Source organism: Mus caroli, chromosome 19 (assembly GCF_900094665.2).
Source record: "Mus caroli chromosome 19, CAROLI_EIJ_v1.1, whole genome shotgun sequence".
In the NCBI taxonomy this organism is placed as follows: domain Eukaryota; kingdom Metazoa; phylum Chordata; class Mammalia; order Rodentia; family Muridae; genus Mus; species Mus caroli.
Genome location: NC_034588.1, coordinates 50,412,947 through 50,436,041, shown reverse-complemented (window position 1 = coordinate 50,436,041; position 23,095 = coordinate 50,412,947). Strand labels below are relative to the sequence as shown.

The following is a 23,095-nucleotide window of genomic DNA, read 5'->3' as shown; positions in this document are numbered from 1 at the left end:
ATAATAAATAAAATCTTTTTTTAAAAAAAGGACACCTTCAGCTATAGACTGAACGCTCAGGAACTAAGCTCCTAATTACACCAATGTTAAGAAACAGTGAATTACATAACTGCGACTCAAGTCCCAAATACAAACCCTGAGCTGCTTAATATAACAAAAACTCAGGTGACATGAGCCTAAAAGAGCCGTGATGTTTGAACACTAGAGGGTTTCTTTCTAAGAGATGGTACCTAACCCTGTAACCAAGGAACTGTTTGGAAAATTATACATGTAATGATTTTGCTGCAGTCACCAGACACCTTCAGTTTCCACAGATCTTGAAACCTTGCTAATAACTAGGCTTTATAAAAGAGGCTAGAGGTAACTTATTTATTGGTAGTTAAATATTGGTAATTTAGATAAATCTAAGCTTTGAGTAGAGAATAACACGTTACAATATAAGGGTAAGATCTATTTATATATTAGACAAATTTCACTCATTAACTCATTATATAATAAAACAGAAAATTAAAGTGCATGTGTATTTCCCTAGGATAACCTTAAAAGGCCTTTAACTATTACAGTTTTTAAAATTTGTAATATGTGTGTATGTCGGTGTGTATGCCACCTGTGTGCAGGTGCTCATGGAAGCACAAGAAGACATCTGATCCCCTAGACCTTTCTTCTTGGCACTCAAGACTCCCAGACCACGGGTTTGAGGACAGCCTGGACTACCTAAGCAATTATCAGGCCAGCCAGAGCTATAGAGCAGGTTCTGTCTCAAGAAACAATGAAACATTTTTGTTTGTTTTGTACTGTTAGGATTGAATACAAGGCCTAGTGAGGTTTAGACAGGAAACCTAAAATAAGTTTCAAAAGACAAAATAAATGCACTCCCACTAAAGAATCAACAGTGTTTCACATGTTTTATTTTCTTGTACATTCTTGTAGAACCGGGTTCGTTTTTCCAGTTTTGTAGAAAAATAGATGTTCCAGCCACCATTTACTTAACTGTCTAATATTTAAGACCAATCAATATGTTCCCTGGAAAGATGAAAAAGTCTCATGACTAACTCGTTTTTTTAAAAATTCTTTAAAACAAAAATCTGTGTGTGTGTTGTGTGTGTGTGTGTGTGTGTGTGTTTACTCTCAAAGCACAGCATTTCCACAGCAGCAGCCAACATGGGGTTTAGTAGCTTCACTTCACCCCTAACTAAAGCTTTGAATAAACCAGTGATTTTACTACAAAAAAACACTGTCCTTGAAAGAAAGGAGCGGCAGTCATACATGAACGTGAAACTTGGAATGATCAGTCCTAACCATGGCACTTAGAAAGTAGCTTATCAGAACACCCCACACTGAGGTGGTTACTCTTCTGTCCCTCCATTAATTTCCCCTCAAAAAAAAGAAAAGAAAAAAAAAGAAAATCCTTCAAAAATTCCCATTAAACGTAAGTTTATAAAATTTTAGAAATGCCTTGTACCCAAAACAAATTCTTAAAAAAAAAAAAAAACCTAACAAAAACAAAAGAAAAAGAAAAGCTGTACTGACAACTCTTACAGTGAGATCTGTTCCTGGTGACACCTAAGACTGTAAGAGCCGCTGTGCTCAGTAGCTCTCAGGTTTAAGACGGCCTCCGTCTCCTTCACTTACAAAACGCTTTCTTCCCCTGTAAAAGAACAAACACAAAAGCACTTAAAAATGTGACTCATTGAAAAACACTAAAACCTTCACTTTTCAAAGGGGTTTTCACTAGACACATGAGATGTTTTATGAAACATCAGATGACAAGCATGTATGAGTAGCTTAGATAAATGCATGATTACTAATGAACTCTCTTCCTCTACTTGGATTAATACAAGTTAAAATAGGAAATGAAGACATTTTACTTATAGACTTCAACATTTATTTCGACCTTATTTGAAACCAGTTGAGCCAAACAGACTTGATACAGCATTGAGAATTAGGGAAGACGGAACTGTACAACTTATCAAAACAGCCACCAAGATGGTTCAGAGCAGCTAAGTGCTCTTGCCAACAAGGCAGATGACCGATCCTGGGACCTGCATGGTCAAAGTAAAGAATGAATCCCATAGGCTGTGCTCTGACCTCCACATACGTATCATGGCATAAGCACACAAACCCACATATAACAAGCAAATTAATGTTAGCAAATAATATGGCCAAATACCTGATTAATAACTAACTTCTTAGCCTTAGAAAAGTCCAAATCTTGAGTACAGACAACCAAATAAGAATCTACTTTCTTCTAGCCTATATGCCCCAACTGGGGAACCTTTTTTTGTTGTTTGTTTTTTCGAGACAAGATTTCTGTGTGTAGCCCTGCTGTCCTGGACTCACTGTGTATTTGTAGACCAGTCAGGACTCGAACTCAGAAACCCTCCTGAGGGTTCGCAAATGCTGGGATTAAAGGCATGTGCCACCACTGAAAACTCAAAAAACCTGTCTCCAACTGTCCAGCAACCTCCAGGAAGTGCAGAGAGACCTGTTTCAGGATGATCCCTTGCTCTCTCTCCGCTTACAAACATGCAAGATCACACATACATGTATACTTAGTACAGAAAAGCAAAAATGTAAGAGACTAAAAGTCCAAGTTTTTGGTATTACACAACTGTAGGATCTCTTCAAATGACTCTTCAGAAAGAGAGTCATAAAGCCCCAATAAAGATACAGACTTTCAAACACGAGCCTAAAAACCTTAAAAAGCAACCACAAAGTACTGAGAGGAGCTTACTGTGTTCTCGAACAGAAAGGCTGGGGACTGACTCCATCAGGAGCAGGCTGAGGTAGTGAAGGAGAGACCCTGCCAGAGTGGAGGCTTCCCTGATGCTGTCTGCCACAACAGCTGCCAACAACTCCATTCCAGACATGTCTACACATTTTCTACCATCATCTTCTCTTAGTGTCTAAACTTTTTAAAGCAAGGAAGCCTACCTAGAAATAGTTTTTCTGAGAGTCTTTGCAAAACAAAAGTACTTTGCTTACATTTTTCAAACTTAAAAATGTATATAAAATGTAGGTTTGGCTCCAACTAGATATTTAACTTATTACAAGCTTATTGATTTCATGGAGAAAAGCCCTTATCAACTCTTACATTACATCCTAAAAGTACAAATATTAATTCCCTCTGGAAAAAAAACACACTCTCATCTGTAGTTGGAAGCCACTACCGAGTACATCAGGGTCCATTAGACCTTGAGGTCTAAAACCGTCTGAATTCAAACTGCCTACACAGTGTCTGCGTCTCCAGTCATGTCAGGGAAGACGCTTTCTCTGAGAGTCAGAATGACAAACAGCTATCTATCTCAGCTCCCCAAGGATCTCGTTCAATATTTTTCAATGAGAAAGTATTATTTAAATAAAGTACCTTGATGGGCAAAGATCCCGGAGTTGTTTGGAAATTATTCCAGCCTGAAAGCATTCCTCCACGAATCTCTCAAGAACAGAGTACGAGTGTGGGACATCCAGGTTAATGTCTGGGATTTCACTGTAAATCCTCTCATAGCCCTAGAACAGCATCACACATAACTGTTAGCCTGCGTCACAGTGTATGCCACCCTAGAACAGCATTACACATAACTGTTAGCCTGTGTAACAGTGCATGCCACCCTAGAACAGCATCACACATAACTGTTAGCCTGCGTCACAGTGTATGCCACCCTAGAACAGCATCACACATAACTGTTAGCCTGCGTCNAACTGTTAGCCTGCGTCACAGTGTATGCCACCCTAGAACAGCATCACACATAACTGTTAGCCTGCGTCACAGTGTATGCCACCCTAGAACAGCATTACACATAACTGTTAGCCTGCGTCACAGTGTATGCCACCCTAGAACAGCATCACACATAATTGTTAGCCTATGGGACAGTGCATGCCACCCTAGAACAGCATCACACATAACTGTTAGCCTGCGTCACAGTGTATGCCAGGAAAAACCCACCAATAGACCATAAACGGTCACAGTGCAATCTGACAAAACAAGTCATATTTGAACCTTGAAAATAATGTATACTTAAAAATTCTCAAAAGAGCTCCAGGCAAAAGTCAGGCTACCTGACAACTGACTTCCCCATCTACACTTAACTATCTTGTATAAACATATAATTTCACCAACATTTCAAAAACCACAATTTTAAATAGAAAAAAATGCAATTTAAATGACTCATCTAGATAAAAAAAAAACTGCATCACACAAACTGAACAATCATTCTTTAAAAGGAAAAAAAAAAAAAAAAAAAAGCCCAAACTGTTATTTTGCAAAAATATAACCCAACCCTTCCACAGCTAAAGGAGGCACACACCTTTTATAAATGTATTTAAGTAATGTCATACGTACTCTTTTCATTTGGTCTATGGTAATAGTAGAAGACTTCCACAAGGATTTTAATAAATCTAAGATCATCTTGAATGCACTTTCTCCAGTTGACTCTAAAACCATTACAATGGCCTAAAATTTGAACAGAAAAGAGTAAATAAATTTTTGGTAATCAACTTATGAGAAACTGGTCCTAAAGATGTATCCAATCCCTCCTCTAACATGTAGCGATTATATAAACTTATAAAGTACTTTAATATTTTAAGGGGAAAACTTTACATTATTAAAGAAACATCAATTACTGTGGTGTAAAAGGAGGACTTGAAAGTCCTCTTGGGTGTGAGAGTGTAGCCTTACTTCATACACAAGCTCGTGGTGAAAATGCGGTACTTCCAGTTCCTTAAGGCAGTGCTCAGCTTCGGATGCATCCCCAGAGAGTAAATACTCTTTAAGCAGCATATCAATCTATTAGATTTAAAAGGTGAAATGTCAGAATTGCTAATTATTAAAAGATGTGTACTTTTCTAAATGATAGATTAACATTCGCACCAATATTGAGCATGTGGATTTGGCAGAGTGGTGGCATAAAAGAACTCTCTCATAATTAAAAGTAAACACCCGGGCTTCAGATGGTTCAGGTATGAAGTAATAAACACAGCACTTGGTTTTCCAAGGAATCTCTAGCGTCTCCCAGTAGGTTTTATGATATGAATGGCCGTGCTTGTGACTCTAATACTCCAATGTAGCCCTTAAAAACAAGGGGCAGAGGCTGCAGAGCTGGCTCAGCAGTTACGAGCATGCAGTGCTCAGCAGAGACCTGAGGTCAGCGCCCAGCACCCATTTCCCATGGCTCACAACCACCTGTAACTCCAGCTCGTGGGATCTTGCAGCTCTGTCCTCCAGGGGCACCTTAACTCATATACACATACCTACACACAAACACATAATTACATCTTTAAAAAGACAATGTTTTAGTGCCACTAGAGGGCACTAACTTAAAGTCTCATCACTTTTAGAATGCCACAAAACATCAAGATGTTCTTAATGCAATGGAAGCCCAAAAGTCAGAGATGATGGAGTGTTACTACAAGGGCAAGAATCTCTATAGTTCTCTTCTCTCTAAAACTGAGGCTTTGTAACTCAGAATCTAGACATGTTCAGTGGGAAAGAAGAGATGGTTCAGTGCTTAAAAGCACACTGAAGGACCAAGGCTCAGGTCCCAGGCCCACATGGTGGCTGACTACTATCTGTAAGATCTGGTGCCCTCTCCAGGACTCCGCGAGCACTGCACACATGTAGCACACAAACTTAGATGCAGGCAAAACACCCACCCAGACACACGAAAACAATAATTTGAAAAAAATAAAAACGCTCAGCAATTGAACGAGACAGACTGTTCTTCACTTCCAACTAGAGCTTGTATGCTGTCATTTATGGCTCTACAAAAAAATGGTGAATGTTTTTCAGCCAAAGAACTTCAACTAAAAATAATCTTCCTTACATATTTTCTGAGAAAAGGGTATTTATATCTAATGGCATTAAGTGAATTTTGGCTGGATGAATAAAATTATTTTATCTAAATATCCTCTACTTCAACTTCTATAATATCTTCATAAAAGGTAAAGTAAAAATTTACCACTAAACTATATTCTAATTAGAGATTTGTTTTCTTTTGGTTTTTTGTTTTTAAGTATGTATTTGAGGCTGAGGAAATGGCTCAGGGATGAGAGTAGCTGCATTGCAAGCATGAAGACTGAAGTTCAAAGCTCACATAAAGCAAGCCAGGCAAGGCAGTGATAAACAATTCTAGCACTGCTGACAGAGACAAGTAGATCCCAAAAGCTCACTGGCCACTAAGTTAAGACAAAAAAAAAAAAAAAAATAGCCAGCTCTAGTTCAGAGAGTGTCCCTATGTCAACACAACACGGTGGAGAGTGGTGGGGAGCCAGCTAACATTCATGCATGTGCACAGGCACAAAAGCACACACCTCCTATGCTGGGGAACCACGCACCATGCATGCACACACACTCACTAAGCACATACACAAAGGACAGCGGATGCAAATGTATGCATTTTAATATAACACATATTTAATATTTGAAGTACTTTTTACTAAAACTACAGTATATTTGTTATTTAAATGATATTTGTTGTACCACTGGAAAAGTGGAACATGGGGCTGAAGAGGCAGCTCAGTGGTTAACAGAACTTGCAGCTCTTGTAGAGGACCTGGGTTCAGTTCCCAGCACCCACAGTGGCTCACAACTGCCCCTAACTTTAGCTCCAAGGAATCCACACCCCTCTTCTGGCCTCACACACATGCTGCACAAACAGGCAGGACACATACGTATACACGTATCTTTAAAAATCACTTATTTTTTAAAAAGTGAAACTAACATTCCCTGTCAGATTCAGTGCATTTTTCCAAATAATAAAATACAAACCCACATGAACACTTCCTTGACCCTTGCTTCTATCTAAATGAGAATGCATAACAATGTCATAGATTGTTGGCTTTATTTCCAGTCTCTTTTTATTTAAAGGTAATTCACATACTCTTAGGATTTTGTTAATTCCTCAAAATATCACCTTTGGAGAGTATTACCATATTAATAATATTATCTAATACTCATCAATGTGGCATCTTATTTTAGTAAAGGCGTTGAATTTCCTTTATTTTCCTCATGCTCTATTTTTATGCTCTTCCGATTTTTATTTCTGTCTATTCACTCAGTCCTAACGCATGGAGAGCTGACTCTCACACAATGATCTTGTTTGATGAGAATCTGCTAAGCTCTCGGCCATGGTGTGGCTGGATTTTGGAGTTCTTTTGTGGACTTACCTGGATCCTCTAATCCATGCATCACTCCAACTGAGAGCAGAGCTACTTCTGCATCTCCCTTCCAGTCAGGGTGTCCTTTACTGCTGCCTAATGTCCCACGCATATTAACAAACTCATATTTTTTTCTTATAATTCTTCAAATTTTTTTGTTTTGTTTTTTTAAAATCTTTTAAAAAATAAAATCTTTTATTTTGAATTTTTTTAAAGTTTCCACTTCATAAATCAGTCATGACCTATCTACTCTAACATAGGTAAAAGCAAAAATGGTAATTTCTTTACCCATCTGAACTACTTCACACACACGCACGCACGCACGCACGCACGCACGCACGCACGCACGGTCTTTGTAACCCAGGTAAAAATCTGGGTTTGGGATGCTTATAATCTGAGGAATTAGAGGCTCACTGTCTAGCCAGCCTAGCTCATAGGTTAGGTCTCAGTGAAAGACTGTCTCAAAAAACAAAGTGACATTTTTTGGGTTTTTTTTTTTTTTTTTTTTTTTTTTTTTTTTGGTTTTTTGAGACAGAGTTTCTCTGTATGGTCCTGACTGTCCTGGAACTCACTCTGTAGACCAGGCTGGCCTCGAACTCAGAAATCTGCCTGCCTCTGCCTCCCAAGTGCTGGGATTAAAAGGCATGAGCCACCACCGCCCAGCCAAAGTGACATTTCTAAGAAATAAGACTTCAGGTTGACCTCTGGACAAGCACACATACACACACATACACACACACACACACACACAAAACAAAATGAGAAGGAAAGCACTAAAGGCAGCACACAGCCCGCAGTGCGGTCTGCAGTCTCGAGGTGTGCAGTTAGCCGTTACAGTTCCCACTGTTACAGAGCAGGAGAGAACCCACAGGAAGCAAACCTTTTACTTTTGCGACGTGACTCAATCACTTCACTTTCTTCTAGCAAATGCATGAGCACCCACACTTATGACGCTCTGCCACTCTGGTCTACTCTAGTGTTCATAATTCCTAGCTTATGGTTTCAGATTACTCAAACTGCTCATATAAATAACGTTTATTGAGTAATTACAAATAATCTCCCCTCAGCAGCATTTTAAGACTAAATACTACTATAAAAAAGATTTCAGGCATTAGAGTTCACACACAGACTTTTTATAATCACTCATTTCTTAGACATTCCAGACAAGACTTCTTATATTCATGAGGGCTAACAGTCACACCACTGAGTCACAAAAACAGGATAAACAGCAACAATTACCTAATTTTTCTAATTCATAAATTATTCAGATTTTTACTTGCAAACATATGACCACATTAAATTCCTGCCCACAAAAATACCATCTAGTAGTAACTCTGTTGTTTTCTCTTGCAAACAACTCTCAGTAAGCACTCAGTAAGCACTCTCAGTAAGCACTCTCAGTAAGCACTCTCAGTAAGCACTCTCAGTAAGCACTCTCAGTAAGCACTCTCAGTAAGTACGCTCAGTAAGTACTCTCAGTAAGTACCTCTTTAACAAGGTGATTGACAGGCTGCTGCCCGCCTCCGGATCCCCACACACTGTCTTTGCGCTTCCCGCCTTTAGACATACTCAGGAGCACAGTAGCCTTATCCAGAGCAGCTCTATCCAAGACAGAAAAAGAGAAAAGTCATTATAATACATACACAGGCCTGATGTTTACCACATTATCAGTAAAGTTTACAAAACTGTGTATGTATTGGCAACTTTAATGTAACAAAAAATATGTAGTTTTAGAAAATAACTCTTCAAATAAAAATTAGGTATTTTTTAAAATATTGAACATTCTCATATTCTTTTACAACCACTTCTCGTCAAAATATATTGTAAACTAATGGTTATGTAGCCAGGAAGGAACATAAATTCATATATAACTTTTATATTGATTCACATCTTCCCACCCAGGAAGATCTTCCTCCAAGACCCCTGGGATTGAATACCGGTACCTGGGGAAGCCTGAGGTCTGGCTGGCTAAGTCAGCCTCCAAGAGGTTAGAAAAGCCAAGCAGCAAGTCTGGCTTCTAATCATTAAACCAAACGACTGTCCGACCCAGAAGGTAGCATGGACACTCACAGTCAATGCTTTCATTTTTCAAGTAGGGAAACTGAGGCCCTAAGAGGGAGACTTAAAGAGGGAGCCGCATCGTTTAACTCAGAAATTCTGTGTTTTTATTACTGCTCTCTTCCTGCTGCACCATGGCAACATCTTTTAACAATGAAGAACCCGTAAGGAAAACTACACACTCACAATGTCTGATTCATGTCCATGTCATGTTACAGGATGTTGTAGGATTTCTCATTTTGAAATTCTAAGTAGCAAAAATGAATTTACTTACCGAGCCTGTACACAATCTACAGTTCCTTTGTAACTATCGATATAGGTATTACATAAGATTCCATCTCCAACAGCTCTAGCAATAAACTGGCCCACCAACTATAATAAGAAAAAAAAGAGAACTATATAAAAAAACTAAAATAAACTTTTATTAGGATACAATCTTGAAATGCATAAATGATAAAAACTGTCTAATTACACACTCAATACCTAAAACACATGCTGAGATGTACAGAAGCACCTGTGTGTGTGTGCATGGTGCACACTCCCTTACACTGTGTGTGTGCACAGTGCACACTCACTTACACTGTGTGTGTGTACATGGTGCACACTCCCTTACACTGTGTGTGTGTACGTGGTGCACACTCCTTTATACTGTTTGTGTGTACACAGTGCACACTCCCTTACACTGTGTGTGTGTACATGGTGCACACTCCCTTACACTGTGTGTACATGGTGCACACTCCCTTACACTGTGTATGTGTGTGTACACGGTGCACACTCCTTTACACTGTGTATGTGTGTGTACACGGTGCACACTCCTTTACACTGTGTGTACACGGTGCACACTCCTTTACACTGTGTGTGTACATGGTGCACACTCCCTTACACTGTGTGCGTGTACATGGTGCACACTACCTTACACTGTGTGTGTACACGGTGCACACTCCTTTACACTGTGTGTACACGGTGTGTACATGGTGCATACTCCCTTACACTGTGTGTGTGTACATGGTGCACATTCCTTTACACTGTGTGTGTGTACACGGTGCACACTCCCTTACACTGTTTGTGTGTACATGGTGCACACTCCCTTACACTGTGTGTGTGCACATGGTGCACACTCCCTTACACTGGCCCTCAAGTGCGGGGTGTGCAGAAGCGCCTGTGTGCCCTGTGCCATGTATGCTCCTCGACCATTAGCTTGACTTTCAAGCCCATGCCATCAGGATGGGATGGCGCCTCTGCTTTGCTCACTCCCTAATCCCCAGGACTCTGCACACACCCATTGGTGTCTGTTAAAGTGACCTGAAGTCAAGGAAAAACCTCTCCTCTTCAATACTCTAACTATAGAATATGTTGTGGAGAAAAGTTATGCACAAATAAAGGTTCATTTCAAAATCTGATCATAGCAAAATTATTAGACAATCTAAAAACAACTTCAGTGTCTAACAGTAAAATTATGCTTAAGTAGTGCATACAAAGCAAAGTACACGGTGGGGCACTGGAAAAGTCAACTCTACAAAATAGTGTTTGTGGTACAATTCTACTTTCTAATTAAATAAAGGTAAAATAACACGAATAAATAACAAACTAGAAATAAAAAAATAGTTATCAAAATGTTAACAGGTTTGTGTGGAGGGCTTTTCCTGGCCTTTCTTCATTTTGGATTTTATTCATCAAAAATTCTGTAATTAATATGAAATCAGACGACCGTTTTTAAGCATGTATGTAAGTAGGGAAGGGAAATAAATCTGATTTTGACTCAGAGGAGCTGCCTGTTACAGAAACAACATTTAGAAATTCTCTATAAATTCAATTTTTATGCAAATGTTAACAGCAATTACATGTTTTCAAAGTTACAAAAGGGAATAGTTATAACTGTTTTAATAAATCCCACTCAAGTCAGTCAGTATCTGTTATATAGCAACATAACATCTTTAAAATTTCTTAGCTAGTAAAAATGTTGATATAATAAAAAAAAAAAACTCTATGAACAGGAAATACATGTGTTACACATGACCTACAAACTATACAGAGCTGGACAGGAAAGGGGTTTTGTTTGGTTCCATCAAGACCTGGGAAGGTTGTAGCTCGCTGGCAGAGCACTTGTCACCATGTAGGTGGCCCTTGGTTTAATACAAAGTACAGAAAATAAAAATGGAGTTGGGGAGAAAGACCTACAATATGCAGAGCTACTTTTGTATGGTTACAACTGTGGGCCACTCCCTTGCAACTGTTGTAATTGCCGAGGAGTGTGTACACAGAGTGTGTACACGGAGGACACAAAGGAAAGGAGCAAAAGGAAGACACAAACCTGCGGTGCCCGAGGAGTGTCCAAGGCTAGCTCAGGGAGATCCTTCAGCAACTTGTCAAATGACTTTTCCACGTCATTCGTGCTCATCACCGTCCCGCAAAGGTCAGAAAGCAGCTTGGATGTCATCTCCCGGTGGCTGGCCTTCCCCTCCAAGGCTAAGGACACTGCCAACACCGGCACGCCACTTTTCATCTCCCCAAGGTTTAAGTCTCTTAACATCTCCTGTGTGAAAGAAGGAAGATGACTACCTGTCTCTCTAGCTCAGTCACCTTGTTTTTGCTGCGGTCCTGCTTCTCCTCTGTGTCTACACCTCACCTTTAGAAATGCCAGCAGGCATACTGGGTTTACATCAGTGATACAAGCTCTACCTGCCTGGTTATCAGTACACTGAAGATAGGAAGAACAGTGCGAACAGTCCAACTACAACTAGCCAGTCCTCTACAATCTATTATGATTATTTCTACAAATAATTGACGAACATTGGTGGAGAAATTTATTTTATATTACAAACTGCTTATATAGTCTACTTAAATGCTTTCTCTTGAAGACTGGGTTTAGTAGCACATGCCTTAAGTCCCAGCACCAGAGAGGCAGAGGCAAGAAGACAGAGTTAAAGGCCAACCTGATCTTACATAGTGAGTTCCAAACCAGGCAGAGTTACATAGTAAGACCTTGTCTCCTCTTAAAATAAATGTCTGCTTTAGTCTTTCATGTGACTATAAAGTGGGATCATCAGTGTTTAACTGGGATTAGTGTTTCAAATGATAAAGCACAACAGCACCTAACATTCACTAGCCGTGCAGCATGGTTCTCAGGCATTCTGCCACTCCAGTTAATGCTCAGAAGAATCCAATCCTTGCAGTAGTATATAACCTTAGAGGCAGAGTTCCAACTCTAACTTCCTTACTTAACACTGCCTACTTTCACAAGCCTGTGAGTGATATGGTCAGTGATCTCTAATACAGTTGTCCTTCCCTTTACACAGCGTGCTGGGATGCTTTTGGGCTACGTTTGTGTGCTAGAAGTTGCATGGTTCTTGTTATAAGACGCACAACTAAGACTGAGCCATCAGGATTAGTAACATCTGTGGGAAGTCCCACGATGGCAATCTCTGTCTATATGGTGAGGGTGGCATGCCTGCTTGATAAATGGGGTACACTATGTGGATATGGAGATGCTCTGAAAAGTTAAAAGCTTAGCACTGGTTGTCAACCTGTGGGTTGTGATCCATTTCGCGGTCATATGTCATATATCCCGCATATCATATATTTATATTACAATTCATAGCAGTAGCAATGAAACACGTTTACAGTTGGGGCATCACCACAACTTGAAGAACTTCATTAAAGGATCATGGCATTAGGAATCTTGAGAACCACTGGTTTGGAGGAAAAGCTGAAGTCTTTAAGATTCACTCACAAGGGTGGGGAACCATAGGCAAGCAGCAGCAGCAGACGTTACCTAGCCATTCTTACGTGGAGTCAGAAATGCACCAAGGCTGAGATGGCTGCCAGCAAGAACCTGTTTGTGTAAAAATAAGCAATTGCAACAAGACAGCTGTGGCAGCGTCCTCCGTGTTAGCCTCTAATTTGGCAAATTAGATAACCAAGAGGATGAGATGAGGTGGCTTCTTAAAGGTTGGAGGGTGGAAGGAAAAGAGATCGCAAGTTAGATCTGTGCCCGGAAGCCCTTCTGGGATCCATAGGAAGGGTCAGAGTGGGGCCGATTATGGTAAAAGCATTAAGAGGATACTGTAGAGGACTAGCCTTTAATGGAATGAACAAGAAAACCTATGATCCAGAATACGGCTGGTTCCATGCAAGAAACTAGGGTGGTCAAGAAACACTCAGCTCTTGAACTGCTGAAATTAGGGAAGTTTAAACAAGTAACAAAAGAGCCTGTTTCAGCCTGGTTTGTGAGGCTGTGAAACACAGGGCTGGATGGGATCCATCAGACAGCTGTGGAGACAGAAAAACTGAGTAATGTAACTTCCCATCTCTCTTTAAAGCAATGGTTACATGGCCTGAGACAGTGTGATGGAAATCAGTCTCTGGTGGGTTGACTTATGAAAGTCATGAGGTATCCAACCTGGATCTGTGGAGGACGCAACTGATACAAAGGGATGGAGCCTTTCTGTATTGGACCTTGTTTACGTCACACTTTAGAACATCTTAGTTGTGAACCTCTGCACTCACCCGACGCTTGCTCAAAACAGATTAAACTGACTTTGAAAATGCTTCACCAAGGTTATCTTTGTAGCTCCCCCGTCATGGCTTGGTGCTGCTTTGTCCTGCCTATCCTCTAGAAAATGTGTTATATAAATGACATAATGCTAACTTCTGAGTGTTTGTGAACATCCAGAAATGAACCTAAAGGGCCTATAGGTGTGTCTAAAGGAATGAGTGAAAGAAGGGACTCTAGACAGTCTGAACATGAAAGCATGCTCTGGCAGGCCTTGCCCTTCTTCTCCCCCATTCTCTTGTCTTTTTTTTTTTTTGGGGGGGGGTTGTGTTATTGTTTTGTTTTTTGTTGGGGGGGTTGTTTTGGTTTTTTTGTTTTTTGTTTTTTTTTGTTTTTTTTGAGACAGGGTTTCTCTGTGTAGCCCTGGCTGTCCTGGAACTCACTCTAGACCAGGCTGGCCTTGAACTCAGAAATCTGCCTGCCTCTGCCTCCCAAGTGCTGGGATTAAAGGCGTGCGCCACCACTGCCCGGCCTCTGTCTTATTAAAAACAAGTAGATTACATTCCAAAAGCTAACCACCAAGGTCTAGCCCCGTTTGGCCACTTCTTCCTCCTCAGGCTGACAACCAAGGTCTAGCTATCAAAGTACTGAGGTCCAGCCATGGAAACCCCTTTTGGCGTCACCCTAACACAGAGTTTCCCTTCTTACTTAGCCTTTGTAAACTGCCATATGCTACGGGCCACATCTGTCTCCACTGTCCTGACCCTGTCCTTTTTCCCAACCCCAGACAAACACTCTTTCCCCCTTCCTCTTCTTCCTTTTTCCCCTCTCCCTCTCCCTCCTGTCTTTGTTTCTTTTTCCCCGACCTACAGAACTTGGTCTTGGGGATCCTGAGACAATCCTGGTCCCTTCAATAAAGATGGAAGATCAATCCACATGTATAAGGGCCAAGCACAAATGTAAAATTTTTGGCAGTATTATGGTCTAGTATGATAAGACGAATATGATACCTGACAACATTACTGTCAAAATCCTACAACAGACCATGCCTGTAAATGTAAAGGTGCTGGGGGCACTCGGGGAGCTCTTAGAATAGCAACAGATTTTCATACCAAATCCTGCCCAAGCTGCCCATCCTTTGTATAAAGTGATAATGAAAGGGGTTACACGGATTGACACAGACAGGCTAACGTGGCTTTGGAGCAGGCTAAGATCACTGTAGGACAGGTCAGCAGCTGTATACCCCACGAATTCAATGTGCCTTCCTGTCAGAAGTCACCAGATGTTGCTAAGGCTACAACTGGGTGTACGGCAAAAGCAAACTAAGCAAAGGCCCAATAAGGCTTGGGTTACAGAAAGGAGCAGAGGCAAAGGACAGCAACTGTTTACTTGAATTTAATAATTTAGTATTGCAACAGGTGGGACCTATAACTACCCTAGTGACTAAAGAACAGCTTGCCCAATAAAGGGCTGGACTAAAGTCCACCTGGCCAAACTGCTTTCTGGTGCAGCACAGACTCCAACTCCATAAAGGCGGCAGCAAATTTACAACAGTGAGGTGTGGTATATACAAGCTCCAGCACAAATGCCATGCCGGCTGCCCTAGGACCAGTGTTGTCTGAAGCTGCTGAGCATTCCCCAGTAACTGAACCATCAGCTAAAGAGTTAAATCCAAACGGTGCCCTAAAGGGGCAGAAAAGACACTCCCAGAAGCTACAAGTTTACTGACTACAAGACCCTAGAGGCAGAAGAGGGCTCTCTCCTTATGAGTTGTTGGCCCCACAAATCATGAAAGCTTTTGCTCCTGCTGTTGGTTCTATTTCAGCACTTGATGGTCTGACCCTGCTGCTGACGACACTGCATGAGCATGTTCTGACTGTAATGTCGACCCCAACCCTGCTGGCTGGCCTCGCGGTGCAGGACCGTCACCAGCATTCCTGCTGGGCTATGGACCCTGTGTACTGAAATACCAACATGCAAGGCAGGATATGCCAGTTTGTGCACTAGTGGCTCAGCTGTCCTGGATCCAACTAGAATCAAGACCTTCACACAAAAGGGAGTTCACCTCTGGTACGATAAACTAGGACAAAAACCTGTGGCTACAGAGGTCATAGGTCCCAGTGGGGAAGCAACCTATATGGTTTTTCTAAGTGGACGTAATATGTCTGTCAAGTTGCCTTCTAAACATGAGTTCACACCCATAGGTTGCTGTTATTATCGAACTCAACTCATGACCACTGGCCAAGCTCCTGAGAGCTGACTTAATGTGGTATGTTATGGTGGCATACTTCTTAGCCATAGATGGACATCCAGAGTCAACCCCCTTCTAAGGCTCAGGGATCACTACAGAAAGGCAGAAAGAATACAAGCTCGGGAGTAGGGGATAGAGCATTGCGTAACAGTTTCCTCTAAGACTAGGATATCCCAGCCTGCAGGGAACTCTTTAAGCAGGAAGGTAAAGCTGGAGGTAAGCTCCTGAGACTGACCAGACTCAGTAAGTCTCTTCCTGCCAGAGTGAGCAGAGCCACACTGCAGGGACTGACAGGGAGCAGCAGCCTGCCTACAGAAGAGTTAGACCCACTGAGGCAGCTGGGAAGGTCACTCTCCAGCCTATGGGCTGCCTCAGGCTGGGCAGTATGCTCCAAGTTCCCAGCTTTTGGCCTGTCATTCATGCTGCAGTGGGCTTTAGTGATGCAAAGGTCTTTGAATCATTTCTGCTCATGGAAGTAACTCCTCATCCATATTGCTGTAAATAATCCCAATAAAACTCACTGGTTCAACAAACCGGACTCTGGTGGTGTCTGTATTTTGGACTGTCATGGATTCCCTCTCTGGGGTAAGTCAATGTATGTGTGTGTTGTGTCTCCCCACACAACAGTATGCAATAAACAAATAGCTGTTTTATACTTTAAGTCTATAAACCCAAAGCTACCAAACCTATGTGACAAACAAATCAAAAGCCCAGGTTGGAATTTAATAATTATAAATACTTCCAATTAATAACTGTTATAGCTCAGGCCCATAATTCTAATGAAACTAGTCACTTTATTTTACCTCCGAGATTTACTTTATGAAAATTTACTACAAACACATTAATTATCCCCATACAAACTATGAATCAAACCTTGGGTTGATTCTCCTGGTGCCCATATACATCCTTTTCCAAATCTCTGTATAAATGCTGTTTCTTGGAGAGTACAGATGTATTTTAATCTCCCCCAAAACAGATCATTCTGAAGCTCCTGAAGAGGCTACACAGGGTCTATAAATTCCACAGAACTGTCTAGATTATAAAACCAGATGCTTTAAAAGTATAGAAATAGTGCCTGTGTCATTTTCCTCAAAAATAAATGGCATAGAAGTATCATCAGAGCCCAGAACTATGTAACTGTTTAAGGAAAAAATTGTATCCCTCTTTTTCTTTGTTCTCTTGAAGCCCTATGTAGCCCAGCCTGGCTTCAACCCCAGACCTGTCCCACCTACCGTTACATCTCAAGTACTGAGATTTTAGGCATAAACCGCCATGTCCACAAGTTTCCCTCTTGGTTGTAAAATTTGTTGTTGTTACAAAAGAAAAAACATAAACTTATCCAGAGTAGTCCAAAATCATTCTACATAGGTTTAATAGTGTGTTTTTTCCCTGCAACTTGAAACCTACCGCAACTTCATTTGTATCTCCATGCTCAAAGTATTCCTGTATAATTGGTGTTAGAGTCTTCTCAAATGCGGTCTCATCCAGGGGCAAAACTACAGTTTCATAAACACAGTTCTCCTGAAAGAAGGGGAATTATAATTAAATATTCAGATAAACTGAAATTATACTTTCATAGTTCCGCTGGTTAGTGATCACCCGTAGGCAAGATAAAGGTCTGCTTCCTGCTTTAACTGCACAGAGTCTGTATGCAGCCGCTTTCCAAACAACCTCAATGAGACAGAGACACACTGAAGCCACTCACTGGAGCAAATACATGAGTTTTCTCCAAACTCTCTATTGCACGCTGACTTACTTGGGTAGAGAGAGGGCCATGTGCCATACATGCATGTGGTAGGCAGGGACCAGAGGTCGATGTTACCTCCACCTCCCATGCCCCCCTGAAGCACTGGGTGACAGATGCCCCCACCATAGCGGGTTTTCATATGGGTTTCCTGACTCTGAAGACTACACTCAGGTTGCCCAGTTTGTACATAAAGTGCTTTTCCCTCCTCAGCCATCTCCCTGTCCCTTTCACCTCATGTTCTGAGACAGAGTCTCTTGCTGAGTTGCTCCCATCTAGCAAGCCTGGAACCCACTCGTCTCCCTTCCCAACACTGAGATCCCAGATAGGCACCACCCTGCCCAGCTCTGAGGTGGGTGCTAGAAATGCAAACTCACGCTCCACACCTGCCTACCAAGCCGACTCAGCTTTTACATTAACTTTTATATTCCTCAGAAACCAACTCTTTAACCCAAAACCTTTAATATGGCATCCTAGCACATACTTTCATTAAAACTTGACTTTTTAACGAGATTAAGCATTCTTATCTATGTACTAATATTGTCAAAAACAGAAACTTTCAAAATATAATAAAAATAAGAGATCAATATTGTAATGACTAAAAATCTAAGAAAAAAACAGTTCAAGTGAAATTTCAGTAAGATTAAAATGCTTATCACCAACCCATGTGTCTCCTCTACAGAAAAGCTAAAATATTTTATCTATAACTTGTCACTTAAAATACTACTTGCAGCATATGCTTAAAAGACTAGTATTTAGCAGAGTACATGGCATTTCAACCCCAAAGCCTTTAAATATTTTTTAAAACTGGTAAATGCATATATATGAATGATGTCCAGAAAGAAAAACAAGCTAACACACACACTGACATGTTCAAGTAAACAGATACAAGGTTAAGTAAGATTGTCTGTGAGCGAACTAACGCAGTGACTCTGGTGAAGCTGAAAGCCGAGTACCAGTAGGTTCATTGTACCAATTATACTTTTGAAATTTTTCCATTAAAAAGACAAAAAGAACTTCACAATGATGCATTAAGACATTTCTTACTAAGTATTATCATAAGAGAGAAAATGCATGTGTCCTCAAACTAACATCTATCCTACTACTCGTGTTCAATAGTGACTCTAAAACGGAACCTGATACCAGCAGCCCATGCTATCCCAGAGTCCTCCTTTATTATCATTAGTCAAGTCAATAAAAACCTCCTCTTGACTCCCAAAACAAGTGGAAATTATATACATTTTACTATCAAAAAACTGACTTTTCCAATCTGTATATATGATTTTGCCATATATGTTGTATATATCTTCATAGCTATGGAGTATTGATATATAACCATGTATTACTTGACAATCTTATGGGTGAAAAATCAAGAAATCTTACAAACATTGAATATATAAAAAAAATAGTTGATTACCTGGTCGTCGTCATAGTTTGGATCTTTCACATCCACCTCCTCCACATCATATACCTGTCCAGGTGTGCCCCAGACACCCTTGCCTCCTGCACCACCTGAAAGTTCAGATGATAGTTCACATATATTAACTGAAATCTGAAATAATTTCAAATGTAGAAATTCTTATGCTAATTATTTTCCAGTTGAGAATTACACTTGAAACTCCTATTTAGATCACTTTTTCAAGATTAGCTATTTTCAAAAGCATCAAGTTAAAATAACTTAGAAAAATATCTTTATAGTATTTTTTTTAATCTGAGCAACAGCCATACCACAGACCTTTCAGAACATGACCCTGTGGTGAAGCTCTAAATTTTGACAGTTCTTGGAACCAGAAAAAAAAGAAGAAAAAAGAGAAACATTTCGGACCAGTAAATGTGCCATTAAAAGCTCAACACATAAAAAAGAATCAATCCACAGAGATCCATATTGATCACCATCATGCTAACATGTAATATTCTTCCACATCAAGTGCACATTAAACTAAACTTAGAAATTAGCAGTATATTAACAAATAATTACTATATAAAAATCAACAGCACGGACAGCTGTTTCTCTCTACTTCGGTATACAGATCAAAGACTACAACTTCAACTCAACAAGTTGCTTTTCCATAGCAATTTACTGTGGCATTTTTACAAAGCCAAATTTGTATAAAATAATACTTTTAAAAAGCCTTCATAATGCCATTTCCCCCTTTTTAAGTTTTTATTCTGTACCTGGAGTATAATCCTTGCCAACACAGCAGACCAAAACCAGATAACTATGGGCCACTTTGATTCATATAATTATGTAGCTAGTCACAAAATAATTTCTGAAAGACCACTATACTTTACCTGAATACTAATAGATTTTTCTTTCTCTATTCACCTTAACAAATTTTCATAATCAAACTTTTGTCTTGGCATTAGTTCTATGTTCATTAATAGAAGATGCTGAAATTCAACCTCCATGTTTCAGTTTCCCCCTCCTTCTAAGCACTTTCATCACAAGGTCCATTTAAATTATCTGTGCCTTAAATGTATAACTGAAGCTCACACCATTCAAAATCCAGTCCAATCTCCAAATTCTACAGAAATCCCACTATAGACAGACGCTGAAAGACCCTCATCCAAATGAACTTTAAATGTCCACGAGTATTCTAGGCACTGGCTACAGCAGTGAAATAAATCAATCTACTACAGCACTCAAGCAGCGGAACTAAAAGTCAACACAAACCCAGATCTGCATGTATGTTACCAAGTGCATAGTTACTACTTTTAACAATGGACATAGATTCATTTGATAACAGTTATAATAAACCTGACCATCTTCATAGAGTGTATAAAATCACAACTGAAAGAAAGCATCAATGTTTACTTTATTTTGCTTAGGGGAAAGAGAAAGTTTACCCCAAAGAAAAAATAATCAACCTAAAAAGAAAAGTGGTATGGGCCTTCAGCTCTCCCCTAAGGATGTGCGCAATCATAAGCCCTAGAGCGGTTAATGCTTTTGTCCATTTAGAACAAGGGACTCCTGGCACAGGATCTGGGGTTCTTCCAGTTGTTTCTTTGCACAGCACACACTAACCTTTCTTTGGCAGCCCCCTTCCTTTCCCAGATCTGGACCGCCTATCTAGCAACCTTCCTTTTGGACTGGTGGGCACCGCAACTCCACTTCTAACTGCTTCACTTCCATTATCACTGACTGAGTCTCCTCGGCCGGAGTCCCGGGATGAATTTTTCCGAAGTCGTCTTTTTGCTTTTGCATTAATTCTAGCTTCATTAATAGTAGAAGCGGAGATCCAATTTCCATTTACTTCATTCTTTATTTCCTCAGTGCCAGCATTTTCTTCATCTCCAGAAAAGAGAGAGTCACTTAAATTGTCAGGGTCTTAAAAGAGAGAATGAAAAAAAAACTAAGCTAAGTATTTCCAGTATCCACTGTTCTGTCAAGTAAAACCTAATTTGGTTACTTCACATGAAATTAACATTTTTTAGGCTAGTAGTAGTCATACATTGGCAATTTTATAAAGAACAAATAGATTATTTTTCCCATTATCAAGGAAAGTAAATGAAGGTACTGAATTTTAATTAACAGGGTTTTCTAAGAAGAGGTTTTTACACATGCTTGGGTAATAAAACCTTTGTCAGTATGAAGAGCATAAAACTATAGCATACGTTCTAGGCTATGCTGGACAGTACAAGTTCAGCACTTCATATAGATGAGAAAATCAAGGAGTATTTAAACTACTTTCAAAACATTCCCTGTTCAATTACAAATGCTTAGGAAACATTAGTCTGCAATACATATTTGACAAATATGTAATCAAATACCACTGCTGTCAACCTAGGGAATGCTCTTAAACCATCATCTCCAACTCCTGAATTATTTCCCCAAATTTCTATCTCTGGAAAGTTCCCAGTCTACACATATTGGCTCATTAGCACCTAAAATGATTCCAAACGTCTTTTGCTTAGAAGTCATTTACTAATCTTCTATCAGAATTCTTCAAAATATACCCGAATCTCACTCCCTCCGTGGAAGCCATCCTAGCAACTCAGGCCTCAGGAACACTACATGGTCAATGATCATGCAACCCACTGCAGCAATCAATGCTTCCTTCCATAATGATCTTCCCTGGTCAGAGCCTCAAAGAAGGGGCTATTACCAGACGGCACTTCCTGTCAACAGCACCCGACAGACCACTCTCCCTGTCTCAGATGTCTTTGAAGATCACATGGCAACCTCAGCCTTGCTCTAGAAACAGTTTTAAGTCAGAAAGGCCACTGACTTCATTACTACTCCAGCAGTTTTGTTCCAGATGGGTAACTCAAGTCAGAGGCAAATCACCCAAACTGTCTGGTGCCTAATTGTAATTATGATAATTACTATTATGATGTAAAGTTGACATATATGACTTTTTTGTAGTTTGTGAGTTTAAATAGTAAAAATTTAATCAATCTAAAAAGCATAGACTTATTCCTCCTTTTAGATTCTTAGCAAAAGTACAAATGTTACTAAGAAAACACTGCGATCCAAACCAAACACACTCAGTGTGTTACAGCATTTCATTAGTCTCTGCCTCTCAGCCTTCCATCTTCAAAACAGTCTCCAAAGTGAACAGAGAGGTTTTCTAAAGCATGCCCTTACTGAAAAACTCTTTCAAACATGACCTCAGAATAAAGTGTAGAAGTCCTTACTATGGAACGTGACATCACTGCACACTGTCCCTGCTACATGCACCACACTCAATACTTTTAAATGCAAACACTCTAACTTCACTAGACACCGTTTCCTGTCTTTTGAAGATCTTTTACTAGTTTCTGCTGCCTTTTTGCAGAGCTAGGATACCTTATGCATGGCTAAAAAAGTACTTTAAACATTTTACTCTCATTTTCCCCACATAAAATATGGAATAGCTTCAAGTTTGGTCACAAGGCAGGGGTTAGGACACTACTCACCAGTGGGGTTCACATTCAGTGTCTGCTCATTTTCTACATCCATTTTTCCTTAATTTCGCTTGCACTGATTATACACAAATTACTAAATGCAAGTCTTCCTTGAGGATCTATTTTTTAAAAAAAGAAAAGAAAAAGGTTCAACAGCTTCTAAACTGACACAATTAAAGTAAAGTCAACTTACTTGAATAAAATGAAAAAAAAAAAAAAAAGCCTAAATCCCTTTTTAGGAATCTGCTATGCTTTCAAAATTAATCGAATTAATACTTAGCTCCAAACTTCTCCAAGAGCTTTTCTGAGACAAAGAGAAGGAAGGAAAAGATTGAGATAAAAGTGCATCGGATTTCAGTATGTGCCAATGAATCCCTTAAATGTAAGGTTTAAAGAAATGTTTGTAACACACGTATCTTTAAACATACACACCAAATCTCTTAAGACTCCCCCCACCTGTGTGTGTGTGTGTGTGTGTGTGGTGTGTGTGTGGTGTGTGTGTGTGTGTGTG

The 23,095-nt window shown here is 40.0% G+C and overlaps 1 protein-coding gene across 5 annotated transcripts in view; it reads right to left on the bottom strand.

Moving 5' to 3' along the window:
- Nucleotides 1-888: 888 nt before the first annotated feature.
- Pdcd4 (programmed cell death 4) overlaps nucleotides 889-23,095 on the bottom strand; it is a 28,173-nt gene continuing 5,966 nt past the window's right edge. For 3 of the 5 annotated variants that reach the window (XM_029472570.1, XM_021152004.2, XM_021152003.2), the window contains exons 2-12: nucleotides 22,597-22,703; nucleotides 20,723-21,025; nucleotides 19,115-19,209; nucleotides 17,361-17,474; nucleotides 11,522-11,743; nucleotides 9,485-9,582; nucleotides 8,639-8,753; nucleotides 4,676-4,783; nucleotides 4,340-4,450; nucleotides 3,368-3,507; nucleotides 889-1,648 (exon numbers count right to left, since the gene is read on the bottom strand). In XM_029472570.1, the coding sequence (XP_029328430.1) occupies nucleotides 1,588-1,648; nucleotides 3,368-3,507; nucleotides 4,340-4,450; nucleotides 4,676-4,783; nucleotides 8,639-8,753; nucleotides 9,485-9,582; nucleotides 11,522-11,743; nucleotides 17,361-17,474; nucleotides 19,115-19,209; nucleotides 20,723-21,025; nucleotides 22,597-22,639 (1,410 nt within the window). In that variant the 5' untranslated portion in view covers nucleotides 22,640-22,703 and the 3' untranslated portion in view covers nucleotides 889-1,587. The remainder of the gene's footprint in view (nucleotides 1,649-3,367; nucleotides 3,508-4,339; nucleotides 4,451-4,675; nucleotides 4,784-8,638; nucleotides 8,754-9,484; nucleotides 9,583-11,521; nucleotides 11,744-17,360; nucleotides 17,475-19,114; nucleotides 19,210-20,722; nucleotides 21,026-22,596; nucleotides 22,704-23,095) is intronic. The other 2 variants (XM_021152002.2, XM_021152005.2) reach the window with 2 other exon arrangements.